Consider the following 18,947-nt stretch of genomic DNA (forward strand, 5'->3'; position numbering starts at 1 on the left):
GCGTTGCAACGCAAGTGTGCGTCCCTCGCCAATGGGCTTATGGGAAATGGAGTTAGTAATGTAAAATCACATTATGGAAAACTACAGGAAGAAATAAACTTTACCGTAAAGAATTAACCAGCATAATTAGTTCACTTGGGGTCGCGTTTTTTTTATAATACATTTGTGAATATATACATATACTCGGTTATAAAAATGAACTAAATAAACTGGTTTTAAAGCTCAGACACAAACTGCAAACAGCATATTTTAACAGCAGGGGGAGAGCGCATGCAGCAAATGATGTGGTTTGCTGCAGATGACAGCCGAGGCCCCGCACAGTGGATCGGTCTTTCCGGGGTTCAAGCAGCAAGCCTGGCGTACTTGTGGAGAGTCGAGGACCACCGGTGATAAACTGTTAGTATATCTATGCAACATTTGCACAAACAGCAGGCACGGTGCCTTTGCTGAAAACGTGAAGAACGATACGACGCTAAGGATTTCAGTGAACTACACGAACGGCTAACAGTTTACAGCTAAATAGTTAGCCACAGCCGCAGACAGGTAATGTAAACTAAAGTTTTGATTATCGCTGTTCGCTTGTGGTGCTGGATTGCATACGTAGCAAAATAGTCTTTTGTTTTTAACTGATGAAAGTGATTTTATTTAGCATTTCAGCCGAGTCGTCCTCGGCTGTTTAGCTACATTAATGTTAGCTAACTACACGTCAACGGCTCTCATACATTCACGTTAACTCAAACTAGTGAGCAGCTTCATGCTAACTGACTTCGGTGTAAATCTACGGAAAGGTTTGTTAAATGAGTACTCTTCAAATGTGTATAAAAAACACCTACATTATATAATGTGTATAGCATTAAAAGTATTTTTATCCTTTTTGGACGCCCTCGCAAGTCACGTGACTGTACTGCAACAGGTAATTTAGCTAACCTTGCTGGTGTGATGCTGCAGCGAGGATAAAGATCAGACACTGCGACAGCAGCTGCGGTACTTCACTCTTAAGTGTACAAGTATTAGCGTCCACATCAAGCCTAAGACAGTCACCACAGTATAACTGGGTCACGTTTTCCTACAGAGAGCTGAAAACTTGTGCATATGCTAACATCTGTTTATCTGTTTCCGAAGGGACTGCTCCAGTATTTTAAATAACCACTAATATTTACATGCCTTTTTTTGTGTCTTGGCTGGAGATCAACATCACATGCAGCTGACCTAACAACATGCTTAGGTTTATTTTAGAACACAGACGCAATTCAGACTGCTTTACTGAGTAAAGAAAGAAAGGGAGGAAGAAAATAACGTGCAGTGTCAGTGGTGTGAATCTTAACATACCAGTTCAAACAGATGTGGGATTTCTAGTCGGGCACAAGGTTCCACAGGAGTTTGTCAGTGTTGTCCGAGACTTACATGAGGCTCTCAGTCACTTTGCTTTACTGTTTTTCAAGTGCACTGGTTATTGTAGCCCCAGTTTGTGCCTCTCATGTACATTTGAGTCACATAGTTAAGTATCTGTATTACTGAACGAATCCAAACAAAGCTAGTGAATGTAAATGAAACATAAACTTGCTGGAATTGTAAACCAAAATTAAAACTATTTATATATATAGATGTGTGTGTAGTGATGTGAAGTACTTGTTGGTGTGTGTGTGGCGTTATCGTCTTAGCAAGATAATGAAAATATCAGTTGCGTTTGTTTATACCAATGTTATTTACATTTATTGGTGATGTTTTCTTGTTTTTACAAAAAAAGCAAGGAGATGCTGACATCTCCAGATATCATCTTTGGAATAGAGTTACACCTTGCTGAAGCAAGATTCTTGAAACACCGTATAAACAGCAGTAAACAGGGATTTATCTTTCAGAAATACACATGCTTAGTTCTGTGGTTTGAATAAAATAACACATTAAAGTACAGACACAAACACAAGATAGGTTAGTAGTACTGTTGCGTTGTGCTGTGGTAAAGCACAATCAGCAGTCGGCCGACTTCGCAGGGACCTTTTCATACCTTCATGTCTGTCTGTTTTCAGGTATGTCTGAAGTTAGTCTTGAGGCTGAGTCGGGGAAGACCTCAGCCGAGGACCCTCAGATGGATTGTGAGGAGGCTGACAAAGCAGAGGACAGTTTGAGTGAGGATTTACAGGAGGAGAGTGTAGACCTTAATAGGGGAGGAGATGACAAAGCTGATGTCCTGTACGACATCGATATTGACAGTGACGGAGAAAAGGCAGAAGCCAGTGATAAGGATGTTGAGGAGGAGGAGGACGAGGGTATTCAGAGTAAGAATGTGGTGTCTGGCAGTGTAGACAATGGGGAACGCGAGGCAGAACACCATGTTGAAACAGCTGAAACGCCAGAGGAAAGTGAAGACTCTCACACTGAAACAAAGGTGATATTTACATTCGCTTTAAACAATCAACCCTGCTCTAGCACTTCCTTACTGTGCCCCTGCTCATGTTGCTGTTTTGATTGTGATTTGCTGTGGTGGTGGCGGTCTCCTTCCTATGTAATCAATTTATTATGAGGTTCAATTTTGTTGCGGAGCTTTGTCTGCTATAATCAACAACATGAACCTGAGTTAAAGTGATTGTGTTTCTCTCTTTTGTGTTTGTGTTGGGAGGTAGTTGTGTTTCAGATTAAATTTGCTTTGCTGGAGTTTTTTTTGTAGAAAAACTAGCTGGTGTAGCTGCTGCTCTGTGTTGATGGTGCACTTGGTGGCTTTCTTACTAATTATTGATGTGCTGCTCCTGTATGCTTAGGGATGATCAAGACGTCATGCATTTTTCTCTTATTTGTATTCATGCTAGCTTATCTCTAAGTGATTGCTGAAGATAATTTATCTTTGCTGGTTCTAACTGTGTGACATGTATGTGAATTGTTCTACTGCAAATGGGTTGTTTGCTGTCATTGCTCCTGCTGTCAGTAAGTATACACTTCTCTGTGGTGTTGCCTTCTTCGGCTCGTCACAGACTCTGTAAGTGAAAGTTTGCATGATGTGCAAATGATACAATTTCCTCCTATTTGTAAGTTGGTTGTGCATACAGCTCTTTAGTTCTGCATGTGCCGGTCACATGACTGGGTAAGTGAGACAGATTTGGACTCCTGACCAAACATTCCTAGTCAGTCCCACATTTCTTGTGTTGCTGGAATGTGTGACTCCTCAGGCTGTTGATCATGTTCTGGTTCACACTCTGTGCCAGTATTATATGTCACATCCTAAGAATTTCAAATCAAAACTCTATATTTTTTTGACCCATTTTCATGTAGTAACCCTAAATGCAGCACAAGGCAGTCATTGGGAGTTTTTATGTTTTGCCTTGAGCCAGATTTTCCAGCCTGATTACAGTTTGAGCTCAACTTTGTGCATCATGATTGTGCCACGTCATTCTGTAGTTGGAGAGGGAAGACATGATTCCTTCCTCTTAGGCTGACGCAGCTAATTGGACAGTAAGCCTATTGTTATTACACAACCCTCCCTCCCACGTTATGTTAGCTTGTAGCCAGGATACTGATCTGTAGGGAACGGCAAACTATGACATGCCATACCTTGCCCCTTCATATGCCTGATAATTCAACACAAATTAGCTATTCTCTGTGCTTCAGTAGTTTGACATTATGAGAGAGCTTTCCTGCAGAAGGTTTGCAGATGGTGGGTGTGATCATTTTGGCTCCGACACTCCTGATCATCTGTGGTTGAATTAGTCCCACTGTCATCAGGTCTTCCAGCACACAACGACGGTCAAATCAGGATACTTGGATAGTTACGGTGCAACTGCAGCACCAGCAAATTTTGCTACAATCAGTCTTCATCTAGCCTTTTTTTTTTAAATGCTTGAAATCAGATATTCCTTTTCCAGACAACCTGTTTACACGCGATGTCAGAGTGAACTATCAGGCAGGAGTCTGGCTTATCTGCACTAGGTGGTTTGACAAGTAGAGCAGTACATATCTGTGCTGCCTGCTTGCCTGCTTGCCTGCCTGCATGCGGGTGTCCTATGGCCTTTAAGTATTTATGTGTCTGTCACATGATGCAGCAGTCAAAGTAAAGTGTTTTTACAAACGCTAACATGAAATCATTTTAAAATGCTTACCTTTAATTTGTTATATTCTGGGTGAGCGCATTGGAAATAGTCGGTTAGGGGAAGTAGCACCAAACTAACACTTTTTGACTCTCAGGGACACAAATACACCAACTTTTTTTTTACATCAGACAGTACTCTGAGGCCAAATGTAACCTTTTGTAAACATTAAATGACAAACTGTGAGCAAAGCAAAATGCCCAATCTCCTCAATATATTTCAGAATGTCACTGTACATTTATCGTATTACTATTTTAGGTTAAACTTAAATGGAACTTGTCCGATTAATTTACAGATTTTCTTTTCATTCATTCCTGCAGGGAGTTAGCTGTGGGGTTTAGTATAACTGTAGTTTATTAAATGAAGTAAATGTGCAAAGTTTTGTATATTCTGGTATATCTTATTTATATAAATCCATGAAATAAACTCAGTGTTTCACTCTCACAGTGAAACCACTCAGACGGTTTAGACAAGACCTAGATCCTGTTACCTGGTGATCTGGTAGCTATTTGCATTATTTAGGCAGTGGTCAAGGTCCATAGGTGAAGGATCTTGCTCAAACATGGAAGTTTTTAATTTATTGATTATAAAAATAATTCATTGAAACCCCTTTTTTGTGACAGCTTTACATTCTCAGGCCTTGTGAAGCTTCCATGCAGAGCGTTAAAAGTTGTTAGGTCAGTGTCCCAGTTACCAAGTCCACAGTGATTGGGCCATAAAAATGTACTGAAACTAGCACAGCTGTATCTTCATCCTGCACCTCCACAAAGCCACGTTATTATAGCCTGAACAAAACTGATGTGGCCACAAACTGTTGTCTCCACCCTGTGGCTCGCTGCAAGCCAACATGTAAATGTTGAGCTAAACAAGCCGATGTGTCACTGCATCACGATTACAGGATGCCATGATTTATACGTGTTTTTATAAAGACTTTCCACATGACTCTTAATGCTTTTTGAGTTTAAGAAGAATTTTGTTCTAGCACGAGGTTTTCTCAGTAAAAATCACCAGTTGCAACACTGACACTCAGGATTTAATGTGCTGATGTCACTGTAAAACATTAAGCCTTGTAATTGTGAGGAAACAGACATGGACGTGGCGCAAAAAGATTGGATTTTATGTGTTTAAAGTATCACTATGGGCTAGGGCCAAACATTGATCGCACACAAAGGTTGTGTCTGTGTAAGTAAAAGGTCATTGGTGTCTTTCTCTTGACACCATATTCGACTCTGATGTGTTTGGTAATTTAAGCAGATACAGTGTTGTAAGATGTAAGGTGTTGCAAATTGGTGTCAGTTGTCGTTGTACAAGTGTGTCATATCCTGGTAAATGCTGAAACTGTCCAAAATAACCGTCTTCAAGTTCACTGAGCTCTCCACCCAGTCTGGGAAATCAGTAACCGGAGGATTGATTGACCACTAACTTACAGAGATTGGACAACTTGATATTAAAGACAAGATTGGTCAACTTAATAATATCCAAATCTTTAGATTTCTAGAAGAAATGCAACTTGTAAATATGTAAATATTTGCTTTGCCTGCATGGAAAGATACGTGCTTTAACATTTATTATCAGGGGATTTTCCTGCTTGCCACCTTTGTCCTTGCTTAAGTTGACACACGTAATCTTTTTATGATGCCTTGAAGCTGTCAAAGTGTCAAAGGTGCTCAGGTGAGAAAAATGTGCCTAGATCCATCATCTATACACTGTTTATTCCTCACTAGGGTCGCGGGGGGCTGGAGTCTATCCCAGCCGACTTAGGGTGAAGGCAGGGGACACCCTGGACAGGTCACCAGTCTATCACAGGGCTACACTTAGAGACAGACAACCAAGCACACTCACAGTCACAATTTAGACTCACCAATTAACCTCAGCATGTTTTTTGGACTGAGGGAGGAAGCCGGAGAACCCGGAGAGAAACCACCCTGCGTGGGGAGAACATGCAAACTCCACACAGAAAGATCCTAACCAGGATGCGAACCGGGGATCTTCTAGCTGCGAGGCGATGGTGCTAACCAGTGAGCCCCTGTTGTCAAAATATTTTAAATAAATAAAAACTATGAAAGTACAAAAACCTACATTTTGTAGTTGTGAAATACATGAGGCCTACACATTTCTAATTTTATATCAACCTGCAATCTGTTGATGACAAAAAAGACACCAATTGGGCAACTCACTGGGGTGGAGGCAGTCTGTGTGGCAGTAAACGTCCACTACAGTAACATAAGCTGATATGGCAAGTCTGCCTTGGACAAGATCTTTATATCCTGATTAATGTTTCAAAATGTCCAAAATAACTGTCTCTCCACCCAGTCTGAGAAATCAGCAACAACAACAGCAGGATGGATTGACCAGTAATTTACAGGGTTTGGACAACTTGAATGGAACCAGTGACATTATCATTCATTTTTAATCTACATACTGCAACTCCAGTATGGTTTAGGTGTTGCAGTGTTAATAATAAAAGTGTCCATTTGTTTATTGCATTACACCATGCTGTTGTGTGAGATGTGAAGTAAAACTGTTTAATCTGAATATTCTGTTCTTGTTTTCTGACTTACTTTGTTTGAGTGTTTAGGATAAAGATTGTTCTAATCAGTTTACAGTGGAAGCCCTCAATGATTGTACTGACCAGCGGTTACTGTCTGCATTGAGTCCTGGTCCAAGACCATATTTTTTTACTGTCCACAAGATGGCAGTCCATAACTGTTGGGTCCCCAAAGTGGATCCTTACTCCTCTTTTCTTTGACCAATAACCTGCTTCATTTCCCCCTCCTCACTGCAGGAGAGCACAATGGCTGAGGACTCCCATAGAAGCTCAGCTGCTGAGATCCCAGTCACCAGCAATGGAGACCTGGATCAGAGCCCTGAGACAGTGTTCCAAAGGGTAAGGGCTTGTTTAGAGACTATCTAAGTGTCCTGAAATGATTTAAAACGTGAGTCTACTATCTTCCTGAACTTCCCTTCTAATCCTTTAGTTGAAAGATGATGTGTTGGTTTCTTTGCACTTTACATTTCACTGATCAATTCTAATATCTTTCATTAAATTAGCTCAGCATATTAGCACTTAAACACTTTACTCTTAGAAGAAAATCAGCCAAAACAAGTACACATGGTTGGGAGGGCTGTAACCAACAATTAAGCCCGTTACTGTCCTAATTGATCAATGAAGTTGTTTTGTCTATTAAGTGTTAGAAAACAGAATAATTACTCTAATGAAATGTATTCAATTAAATTTTTTTCGCTTTGACAAGCGGTAAAAAACACAAAAGAATCAGTTTGAGCCTGAGTGACGGATAGATAGATACTTTATTCAACCCCTTGGGGAGATTAAAAATTCTGGTGATGAAAAACATCTGCACACGTGAGAAGCTGGAACCAGCAATTGTTGTCATTTTTGCTTGAAACCTAACTTGGATGGACTAATTCACAAGTTGTTGTCGCTCCACAAAATTGATTTCATCCTGTGAAGCAGTGATGTAATTACAGCGAAGGAGAGCTTCTTCTGCAGTCAAGTCATTTTGAAGGAGACCTCAGGGTGCTCTCTCTCTCTCTCTCTCTCTCTCTCGCTCTCGCTCTCGCTCTCGCTCTCTCTCATCAGTATGACTGTGGGCTGGCAGTGCTTTCAGTTAGTTTACATCAAATAGCTCTCAGTCACTGTCCGTCTGTCAAACACAAGCATGTATGGAATTTTAAAACATTTAATCTTGTTAAAAATGAGTTCAGCCAGGCAGGAATTGATAGGTTGCCCAGGGAACTTTAGCATGTTGCCTTGTTTTCTGTCTTGCATTATTTTTTGGTGTCTGTGTTTGTGACTTGATTTGAATGTTAATATGTCATCAAAATGACACAAATGAAATATTTCCCTTTTACAGTCATTCTTCTCAGTCAGCCATGAGTCTATTTTTTGTTGTTGCTGTTGTTTCATAATAAAAAATGTCTCATTAAAAAAGTCAAACCATCTCAAAGGGCCTGGGAGATAATTTGACTTTCACTCACTGGAGTAATTTAGCTCATTTAATTGGGTTTTAACAACAATAAAAGTTGACCTTAGTTCATTCTGTGTATCACATTCACAGTAATAAACTATTAGTTATAGAGCAGCAGGTGTTCAGATGAAAGTACACAGAGTTGACTCTCCTATCTTACTTGTCTATTGGGTCCCACTAGAACTGTCATACTAACTATGTTTTCTCTCATAGGACTCCTATCCTGGCGGCCCTGGAGCCCTAAACCTTTCAGAGTCTTGTGTCTCCAGCAACTTTGCTTCAACAACAGAGGGCATCATTGAATCAGGACCATACAAAGGTGAGCACTTCTCTCCCCATTGCTACTGTTGTTTTCTTTACTTTTTTGTGAAGCAGCAGCTCATCAGAATCTTGTCAGCTTGTTCCATTATTTGATTTCTTCCCGGCGTCCTGTGTTTACAAACGGCCTCTCTCTCCGTGTATTCGCAGCGCTGCGCTTTAGGTTTGCAGTCTCTGTGAAATATGAAAGGTAGACATTTGAATTTGTAAAGGTGGGCGTCCAATTGAATTTAATGAGTTTGCTCTGATCTCCACATTGTAAACCCTCCTTTCCTTTTCATCATTATGGTCTTGTTACAAATGCAAATAAAAAATCTCCCCATAGAGCGGAGAGCCGTTGTGGCCCGTTCAGCCCAATGTTGCCATGGCTATTTTCCATGTTATTTACACGGGTTGAGGTTGGCTTTTGTTTATTAGCACATTCATCCTGCAACATGGGGAGAGCACAGTAATGGGGAAAAAAACACACACAGGAAATCAAGTCCACCCTTACCTTTGTGAGGCAGGAGGGTTAAAAAAAAACAACAACTAATGAATCATAACTCTGAATATCTCCCAGGGTCAGCAAGCCTGCCCACGTCTCCCGTGGCACCTGTAGCTCCCAGCTCAGCTGTTGCTAGCCGCCTGGCACGCTCCAACAGCGATAGTCAGGCTGAGACAGGTACCCTGAAGCGATGGAGTATGAATCGGATGACACTGAATCACTACCATTTGTACACTAACTTAAACGCAATCTACCTTACCTTTCTTGGTTTTCATCAGTTTCTCACCTGCTCCTTGTTCCCACAGGCTGCGCTCCATTCAGAATCAAACCTCTCTTCTTCCCTTTTTTGTTCGTCGGCTCTCCAAACTTCGCCTTTGCATAAGTCTGGGCTAGCTGAAAGTAGTGTTGTGCTTTGCGGTGGCTGTTGATGAGCATTTACATACTGTTTAGACTTATTTTACTAAGATCTAAATCTCAAGATTTCTAGATCTAATGCAACTTCTCGATATGTAAATATCTGCTTGGAAAGAGAACCGCTTTAACATTGATCATCGGTGGGTTTTCCTGCTTGCAGCCTTTGCCCTTGTAAAAACTGACACCCGTAATTTCTTTATGGAGCCTTGAAACTGTCACAGTGTTGTAAAAGGTGGGTGAATAAATCACGTTGTCTTTTAATGAATAAAATCTGAGTAAGAAAACCTACATTTTATACTTGTGAGCTTAACAATGTAACAGTCTGTCAGTGAAATCAGTGTTGGCTACCTTACTGAAGCAGAGGAAAATTTGCAGACACTACATTGATATAAGCTGATATGGCAAATTTGCCTGTAAACAATTGCTTATTTACACATCCAGCAGTTACACAGCAACATTATCGTTCATTTCCAGTTGTGTTTTTGGCCACTTGGTAGATGCAATACTTGTCCTGTCTTCACTTTAGTCTCTACCAATCCCTGAGAGGAAATACCTGTCTGCTAAATGCTCTGTGTTCAGGGGCTGAGCTGGTAGAGTACCGAGGGTTTTTTTTTTTTAAAGATCTTTTTATTTGTTGAAGTTACCTGCTGCAACTACAACGAGAGCAGTGAGAGTGAACTGTAACAGTGAAGTTATGGGCATGATCAACGTCTTTTTATTTATTTTTAGCAACATCAAACACAAACAAAACAAAAACACCCCCATCCCCACCCCCTGCTACACCGGATCAGACCATTAAGTGACATATCTTATGTGATCTCATGGATTTGTATACAGAGTACAGAGTTTATGCAAATTAAGAAAGTTTATCAGCAGACACACTTTCAAAGTAGGACCAAAATGGCAGCCACTGATCATAACATTTCCCATTAGATCCTTTTTGTGTATGTCTATTTTTTTTTTTCCAAATGTGTATAACCCATAACCGCTTTCATCCAATGACCATATGTTGGAGGACATGGATCTTTCCATTTGTACAATATTAGTCTTCGAGCTAACAATGAGCAAAAAGCAATCATGTTAGTTTGATGTGCACTTAAGGGAGCATTCACAGAGACCAGTCTGAAGTTATGGGTATGGACAGCCGGACCATGAGCTGAATAACACTAGAAAGCTGGTGATATTTCTCTTTAGGTTAAATACCACGACTAGTCTTTTTCACGTTGTCATAACACTTTTCTAATTTTTCATTTCATACATGGTTATTGCAAAAAAAATTCAGTAGTAACTGCTTTATCTAACTGTAGTATTTATGGATGTCTTCAGCCTTTTTTTTTTTTTTTTTTTTAACACGTCCGATAACCTTTTTCTACATTTTGTCAGTTTCGGAGCTCCATATCTCGCAGCGTTTCCCCTCTGTATCCAAAACACAATGAAGCTCTTTGTGTCACTTCTACTGCACCTGTTTTACAATGTTAATGTTCGTTTGATTTGAGCATTCATAGACGTCATCCTCTAATGTCTTTCATTTGATATTATGTCTGCAGTAAAGCTTTTGACAATCTCAATGAACTGTTTTATAATTCCAACACCTCCCTTGATTTTTTTTTCACCACAGCTTCCTTGTCTGAAAATCCAATAACTCAATCGCTCACTAAGTGAATGAATTTCAATTGTTCAGGCACGATGAAAGCTCAGCCAAAGAGTGGAGCGGTGGTCCTTTCAGATGACTTAAAGAACCCAGCCATGGAAAAACTGGACCTAGTGAGAAAGTGGAGCATCAACACATATAAAGTAAACCTCTCTGTCCTTGATTTATTTTTATGTCCCTTTTCTAACCTGCTTCCTCTCTCAGCTTTAGTTCTGTTTCTATCTTCTCTCAGTTAATTAGGATGTTGGTTGAAAAATTACCTTTACCCTAAACTGACAACGACACATTATTGATATCCTCTCTTGCTTTTTTTTATTTTGGCTCCACTCTATCCTTCAGATTGTGTCTCTCTCAGCCTCTCTGGTCTTTTTCTCTTGACTGAGTGCAGTAGAAAGTCCCAGGGGGGTCATTGTTAATGTTTTGAAGTTCTTCATTGGCGTGTTAATAAGCCCACTGTCCTCTGCAGTGCACCAGGCAGATCTTGTCAGAGAAGCTGGGTAGAGGCTCGAGGACCGTGGACCTGGAGCTGGAGGCCCAAATCGAAGTGCTTCGCGACAATAAGAGGAAGTACCAGAACGTGATCAGGCTGGCTCAGACGCTGGCCGGTCAGCTGTCCCAGATAATGCAGACGCAGAGGCAGCTGGGCGACGCCTTCGCCGACCTCAGCCTCAAGTCACCAGAGCTCCATGTGAGTCCCTATGTGTAGATACATTGAACTCAATCAGACTGGGTATTATACAGAGACAGAGTAACACAGACTCTATTGACTTGTGAGCCATCTGCTGGGCAACATGTGCCCACACCACTGTGATCCCTCAGATTAGAGTTTAGTGTTGCTGCTCATTGTTTTTGATCATTATTATGTTATTGAAGCATCGGATCACAGTTTACAGACATCAGTGGTTTTACCCTAAAAAAAAAAAGCACAAAGGGCAGGTTTCAAAAGCATGTTATTTTTTAGATCACCAAAATGACACTATTTATCAGAGCCAGAAACTGTAAAAACAGGAGAAAATTGTTGGATTTTCAACTTTCTGTTAGTCCTACTCATTTGAGATGTGCCTTTCTGTCAGAAAATATACCCAAATCTAATTTTTACATCATGATATTACACAAAATCACTTTATTCTACATGTTTTTTTTCTTTTTTCAAATCACCATAATAGATAACGTTATTGATTCTGCTGCTAACAGCGTTCACGTGTCCAAAATTTCAGGGGTTTTGTTGAACTGGCTGAACTACAGGTTGTGTTTACACAGAGTTGGTGGAATTCAAGTACAGAAGCAAATTGTAAATGCAAGTAGTAAAATATATATAATATGTAGAGCCACTATTTTTTTTTTTTGTTTTTTTTTTTTAGTATTGTTTTTTTCAATTTTAGTAAAATAAATGATCCACAAATTTCACCTTTTCTTTTTTATAATTTATGGCGTTATGACCGTGTCATAACACACGAAAGACATTTTTGTGTTCTTGCTTTTTCTGTCAACAGTTGTGCTATTTCCCGAGATGTGTAGGATTTCATATTGCAGGAAAAAAAGGGCCCACAGTGAGGATTTCAGACGGTTTAAAGAAAGTTTAAATCTTCTTTCTCTTCTTTTGAGTCCTATACCTGACTTATAGAAGCTTTTACGACACTATTTTTTTTTTAACACAAAGTGCCACAATAACAATAATTGCACGCAATCAGGTGAGGATAGTTACCTTTAGTAGCCATTCCAACCTGTTTGTGTCATCTTGTGTGCATGTTATCAGGCCAAAATCACCAGGGTATGCAAACTTATGAGCACAACTGTATGTCCTGTGGATTTTTTGTGTTAGTAGACCTTCTATGTCTGAACTGGACTCTTTTCACAGTAAATGAGCATGTAGGTTGAACCAACCTGTGGGTTTACTGGCTTCTCCACAGATTACCATGGTGTGCTTGATTCAGAGAATTATCAGCTGCATTCATTGTTTGCAGTTTTTAGAGGCACTAATACTATAATACTCAACCACACCTGCTTGACTGTGTCCTTTAGGAGGAGTTTAGCTACAACGCTGACACCCAAAGGCTTTTGTCCAAAAATGGAGAGACGCTGTTGGGTGCCATCAACTTCTTCATCGCTAGCGTGAACACGCTTGTGGACAAAACAATCGAAGACACCATGATTAATATCAAGCAGTATGAAATCGCCAGGTAACGTGTGCTTGTGTTTTTGTTCTGTTCTGCCTGTGCACTGAATGTTTTGTTTTTACCATTTTTTATTAAACTGCAACATGTGAATCCTGGCAGGATTTTGGCCTTTCAAACTGCGGACAACACACTATCATGTCTTTATATTTTTACTTTACTTTTTGCTACAATAATTATGTTTTAAGTTTTCCATTAAAATGTAAGTTCTTATTTATTCTTTTATTTTCTGATGAATGATTTTGTTCGCAGAATCCAGTTTGACAACTTTCTTTTTTTTCTTTTTTGTTTTCCAAGAATTTAGGATCAAAAATATTTTAATGTAGAGGAAAAAAAACGACACTCTCACATGTCACATATTCAGCATTTAGAAGCAGTACATTGAACATATGGTTTATAACAAACTTTAATGACACTGAAAGCAGAATTTTTATGATAAGCCACTATAATGACTAATTGAATTTAGAATTATTGTTGTTGAATCATTTTCAGTCTGTTGTTTTAGTCATTTGTTTTGGTGCAGATGTCATGTGTTGGTGGTTAATTAAACATGTTAGTGCTCAGGGGTTACTGCAGTTACATGATTTCTAATATCTTTGCCTGTGATATTATTTGTATGCTACCAACGGTCTGTTCCTACATGCCATCATGTAAACAGACATATCGCATATTTCTGGTGTGATTTCTAAATATGAAACACTTCTAGGGTGGAGTATGATGCATACCGTACCGATTTGGAAGAGCTGAATCTGGGGCCACGCGACGCCAACACCATGCCGAAGATTGAACAGTCCCAGCAGCAGTTTCAGATCCACCGTGAGAAGTATGAGAGGATGCGAAACGACGTTTCAGTCAAGCTGAAGTTCCTGGAAGAGAACAAGGTTGGTCAGATACTAGTTCGACTCTTCACATCACTGCCAACGTATCAGCTTTCAATTCATTGTGTTCATCTCTCTCCTTTTTCTTCCTTCGCCAACAGGTAAAGGTATTGCATAACCAGCTCATCCTGTTCCACAATGCCATAGCTGCATACTATGCTGGAAACCAACAGCAGCTGGAACAGACACTCAAGCAGTTCCACATCAAGTTGAAAATGCCTGGCGGAGACAGTCCATCTTGGCTGGAAGAGCACTAATCACTCCTGAAATCTCGTCGGCTCAGTTCGAGGAGAAATTCGGCGGAAACTACAGGAACCTCCTTTCCCTCTTTAACTCTACTGTCACTGCTTTTCAAACTTTCAGAACTGTAAGTCTTTTAACAAAAGAAAGGAAAAAAAAACAAACAAACTCCAACATTCCGTTTTTCTTTTGGTGTTGAATCATTTTTCATCTGTGTAGTTATTTCAAATCATAGGAAAAGCACTTTCATGCTGTTTGACAGGCCAGTTGAACAGGAGTTGCTGCAGTAAATACATCTGGAAACTCTAAATGGCCTTTTTGTATTCCAGCATACGAATGTTACATCCCAGCACAGTGGACATGTTGGCTTTGTAAGGGCAGCTATGGGACCCAAAAGGCTGCCATTTTACTCAAATTGTTTATCAGGTGACTGGGATGAATTCTTTGCAAAAGTCTAATCAGGAAGCTTCTTTTTCGACATAAATTCTTTTCTAATTTCATATAATATCCGTATGATAAATGGTGCAAAGTTGCGTTTAGATTTCTAGGTCGTGCAAAATTGGTCATTTTTACCAGCAATGATTAAGATGCCAGTTTGACATTTTGGGAAATATACTTTGTTATTCGCTTTCTTACTAAGATTTAAGCGAGATGATCTATACTGCTCTGTCTGTCCGTTGTGTATAAGGCTACAGCTAGCAGCTTTGCTTAGCTTAGCTTAGCTTAGCTTAGCTTAGCATAAAGATTGGAAACAGGGAGAAAGAGGTGGTGTGACTCTGTCCACCGTTTAAAAAATATCTGCCTACCAACACCTCTAAAGCTCGCTAATACAAAAGCCAAAGTGTACGAAATCAAGTTGTGGTTTAACGGAGGGTTACATGCCTTTGGGCAGAGCCAGGCCGACCTCTTCCTCCCGATTCCTGACTGAGCTTCTGCTACCAGCTTCGACTTCATCGACCAGACAGATATGAGAGAGGTGTCCATTTTCTTCTCCAAGTTTGCAAAAACCAAAGTGTTTCCCCCCCAAAAAACACTCCTTTTCAAGAAATGTTTGAAAACTCGTATTTTTGACTCCCTGCATGCTGTGACGCATTTATGTTGACATAATGCTACTTTTATTCGACATTACCCTCCATTCCTCGATTGTGTCTCCACTGGGAGTGTACGACTGAATGGATGAGAGTGTCGAATCTCTTATATTCCAGAGAAAATGAAGGACCAGCCTTATGTGACTAATTGTGCCTTGATTTCTTGAATTTGTTCTTCTCTTCTCCTCTGTGCTATCTCGTCTTGTTACCGAAAACAGGCGCTCTCACTACTAGGCTTTCAAGGGCCCACTCTTGATTGAAGAGAAAGGACCAAACAAATGCACAAACACCCGTGGAAGAAGTACAGATAGACCCTGTACGACTTTACGTGCTAAAACACACCACAAAATGATTACTGCGTTAAAAAAGAAAGAAGAAGAAACGACTTCATTAACTTCAGAAAGTCTAAATCTATTTGAAGACATGCTGTTCTCAAAGATATTTATCCGTATTGCACATATGCACATTTATGCATTTGAGACTAATTACAAAAAAACTTGTAAGAATTGTATGATATGTAAGGTGTAAACCAAAATACAATTAACTTGAGAAATGTTGTCTTTTGTAAATTTGAAAGACCAGCATCCTTTGCCTGGGCTGCTAACAGTTTCCTTTATTGGGTTACACAAAAGTATATTTTTCAAAGGGGACTTCTGCAGGCTGGTAATGATAATCAGCTGTCGTGTCCTCACTTTGTGGATTTGTACTTTTCCTATGGCTCACTATAGCAGTTTGAGAGTGTGAATCTTGTACAACAATCTATTGTTTCCTTGAAATAGATGGATATATATTTGTAATCTCTATTTTACCTTTAGTATGACCAATGCTGCCATTCGGCTTTGTTTTCCTGAAGACCTACAGAATGATGCGCTGGTACTGCAGTGTACTAGTAGGTGTCTACCTTTATAATAAATGAAACATTAACAAATGTTGAGTTAAAAGGATTCTGAATGTTGTGTAACCTCTTTGGGAAAATAAAAACTTCTTTTCCATATGTGTGGCCAGAGTTTATTTCTTTATAAATCAGGGTTTATGGCAGCAGCTCTTATTAAAAGTCACCACCAGAGGCCAACAGAGAAATATGAAGCAAATTAAAGCTGCTCAGTACAGTTGGTGCTGGAAAAATAAGGCAAGGAAAGACAGACAATATGCCTCCTTGTTTATATGTTTTGTGAGCATTTACAATTAAAAGAAGAACAGTTTTTGAAGTAAGGCTCCATCCTGTGTTTTGTCAGTTTGTCCCTTTTCAAACAGCCAGCAGCGGCTTATTGAACAGACTGTTGACATATGGGTTCAAACTGCTGTAGATGACACTAAGGGGCATGAGTTCTTATTAAATGTGGAGCCATTTCACTTGGATTCTTCTGAGTTTACTTTACTCCAGGTGCTCTGAGATTCCCCTTTTAGATTTTCACAATCACAAGCCCACCACACCCACAGGTATACAGTACATCTGAAAGGATGCGGTTAATCCTCAGGAAAGCTTTGAGGATGCCGATGACGTGTCTCATCTGTTGTCATGTTGTCAATCAAATGGACCGTAGAATAAAAATAATAGTTTTTCAGTGGGAATGAAAAAACAATCTGCTGCAAGTTACAATAATCAAAAAATAACAATGGTTAAAAAAAAAAAAACAGCTTTATTATTACAAAATGCATCTAATAATTCAATAAACCTCAAGGTGAACTCATTCTGCATTCAAGTAGATGAAGTTAAAAGGCAATCTGTCTTTAGCCCTTTTAACAGCATCATTTAATCTATATTCTGGTTCATTGCTTCAACACTATGTAATGCAAAGAATGAGTTCTGATCAAGACAGTTTTATATTTTGTGCCGTTGCGATCCTAGCTGTGTGGTATCAGTTGAGAATGAGAATCCATTTCCATTTATTTATTGAAATCTCCGTGCAGAGATCATGAAACCACCAACAGATGATGAGATATGGAGCTTTGGTCATGGCTTGATGTCACCACCCAGTACATCTGTGACTCATGGCAAACTTCCCCACCTTCATTATTTATCACACGGTGGGAGAAATCCTTCAATCCTAAAGAGGCAGCACAAAAACACCAGCAAAGTGTGTACTGGAGTTTCTAGTTCTGGTCGGCTTGTAGTTTTTGACCTGGGCTTTTTAATAATTTCAGAATACTGAAATCTGGAAGCAAAAAGACAAGAGGAAAGGAGGCAATTACAAAACTACTAAAGCCTCTTATGATGTCTAAAATTCTATGTATCATCAAGTTGAAAGAAGATTGTTTTTTGTTTTTTTGTTTGAACAAAGCTGACATATTTTGGGATGACTGGTAAACCTGAACACAGTGCAGCTGTTGTGGTAGCAGTACAATGCTTCCCTCAGAACTACAGAGGTGTTAGAGCCTAATTTAGCTTAAAATGGAGGCAACATTTTGGCATCCAAATGTTGGGAGAAATAGTGGTAGAAGTCCAAAGTCCCTTAGTTAAAGTTCCAACACCACAGGAAACATTAACTGTATTACAAGCAGTAGTTCTGAATTCAAAGTTGAACTGAAATTACATTTCAGTGAAGGTACAGAAAATGTGATTTATGTGTCAAAATATGCATTAATGCAAAACAGCCTCATTGAAAAATACTATATTATACAGATAGATGACAAATTAAAGGAAAAACCTGAACCCTTGACCCCTACAATGAGGGAATCCTCTGGTGTCAGGAGCATTTTGCTGCCAAAATCTGGATCCACATGTCCCCTCAGCAAGAACAGTCACTGCTCATCAATGCAAAGCTGTTCTGACTGATCACTTTTACCTTAAAATAAAACATTGCTGCTCCGATGGTAGACTCTTTCAGGATGGCAATGCCTTCATCCACAGGGCACGAGGGGTCACTGAATCGTTTGATTCGAATCTTATAGTTTGACCTTTGCAGCCTCCAGATCTTAACCCAATGAAACACCTATAGAAGATTGTGAGCCGGTGCTCTACACTCATCAATAAAACAACAAATGAGGGAATATCTTTTGGGGAAAAAAAAGGTGTTCATCCCTGCAGCAGAGTTCAGGGGTCCAACACTTTACTAAGACACTTTATATAGTTACATTACCACCTGTCTGTATATTGCGTTATAAGATTAATGTGTAAGCAGAAAATGAGCTGATTTGATCTACATTATATTTGTTTTAAGCACTTTAGTGTATAAGAAGTCATTATATAATGCTCTATTGCACTTTTAATAGAGTATTCATTTTATCGCTATTTTATTATTTATATCACCTTTTTAGCTTTTTCTATCTTAGAACTGTGACCACATTAGCTGCTACAGAGATGATGCCAAAATGTTGTTGATTTTTTGTGCAATGACAACAAAGCTTCTTCTTCTTCTTCTATTATATAAACTGATCACATGTTTTGTGTGACTAATGTGCATAACATCGACTTAATGATGATTCAAATTTGCACCAGATACTCTCCACCTGTGCTTACGTTGTGACTGAAGCCACACCGACTGGCCATCATCAGCCCACCTGAGCAGCTCATCACCGGTTGCAGCCTTGTGATTGCACCAGTGGTCACAAGCTGCCCGTGGTGCGCGCAGGAGGAGCGGACACGTGAACGCGCGCCTGCTCCACCTGGACCAATCACGTACGAGCAGGCTCAC

General features: G+C 39.7%; 2 protein-coding genes across 4 annotated transcripts in view; one reads left to right on the forward strand and one right to left on the reverse strand.

Annotated features, from left to right (window-relative positions):
• The window catches only part of fam193a (family with sequence similarity 193 member A), a 28,504-nt gene extending 18,484 nt beyond the window's left edge, over positions 1 to 10,020 (reverse strand). Inside the window, exons 1-2 of the mRNA XM_008296992.1 lie at positions 10,015 to 10,020; positions 5,429 to 5,431 (exon numbers count right to left, since the gene is read on the reverse strand). The gene's annotated coding sequence lies outside the window, so the exon portion shown is untranslated. The remainder of the gene's footprint in view (positions 1 to 5,428; positions 5,432 to 10,014) is intronic.
• arfip1 (ADP-ribosylation factor interacting protein 1 (arfaptin 1)) lies at positions 306 to 16,306 on the forward strand. Of its 3 annotated transcripts, XM_008296987.1 has the most exons (10): positions 306 to 543; positions 2,028 to 2,386; positions 6,862 to 6,963; positions 8,279 to 8,384; positions 8,943 to 9,044; positions 10,963 to 11,075; positions 11,399 to 11,620; positions 12,955 to 13,112; positions 13,813 to 13,987; positions 14,086 to 16,306. In XM_008296987.1, exons 2-10 carry the CDS (start codon positions 2,030 to 2,032, stop codon positions 14,239 to 14,241), a joined length of 1,491 nt encoding a protein of 496 aa, XP_008295209.1. In that variant the 5' UTR covers positions 306 to 543; positions 2,028 to 2,029; the 3' UTR covers positions 14,242 to 16,306. The 3 variants fall into 3 exon arrangements, with proteins under 3 accessions (XP_008295209.1, XP_008295210.1, XP_008295211.1); XM_008296988.1 differs by lacking the exon at positions 8,943 to 9,044; XM_008296989.1 differs by lacking the exon at positions 2,028 to 2,386.
• The last annotated feature ends 2,641 nt before the right edge of the window (positions 16,307 to 18,947 follow it).

This window comes from Stegastes partitus, unplaced genomic scaffold (assembly GCF_000690725.1).
Source record: "Stegastes partitus isolate 25-593 unplaced genomic scaffold, Stegastes_partitus-1.0.2 Scaffold1175, whole genome shotgun sequence".
Lineage (NCBI taxonomy): Eukaryota > Metazoa > Chordata > Actinopteri > Pomacentridae > Stegastes > Stegastes partitus.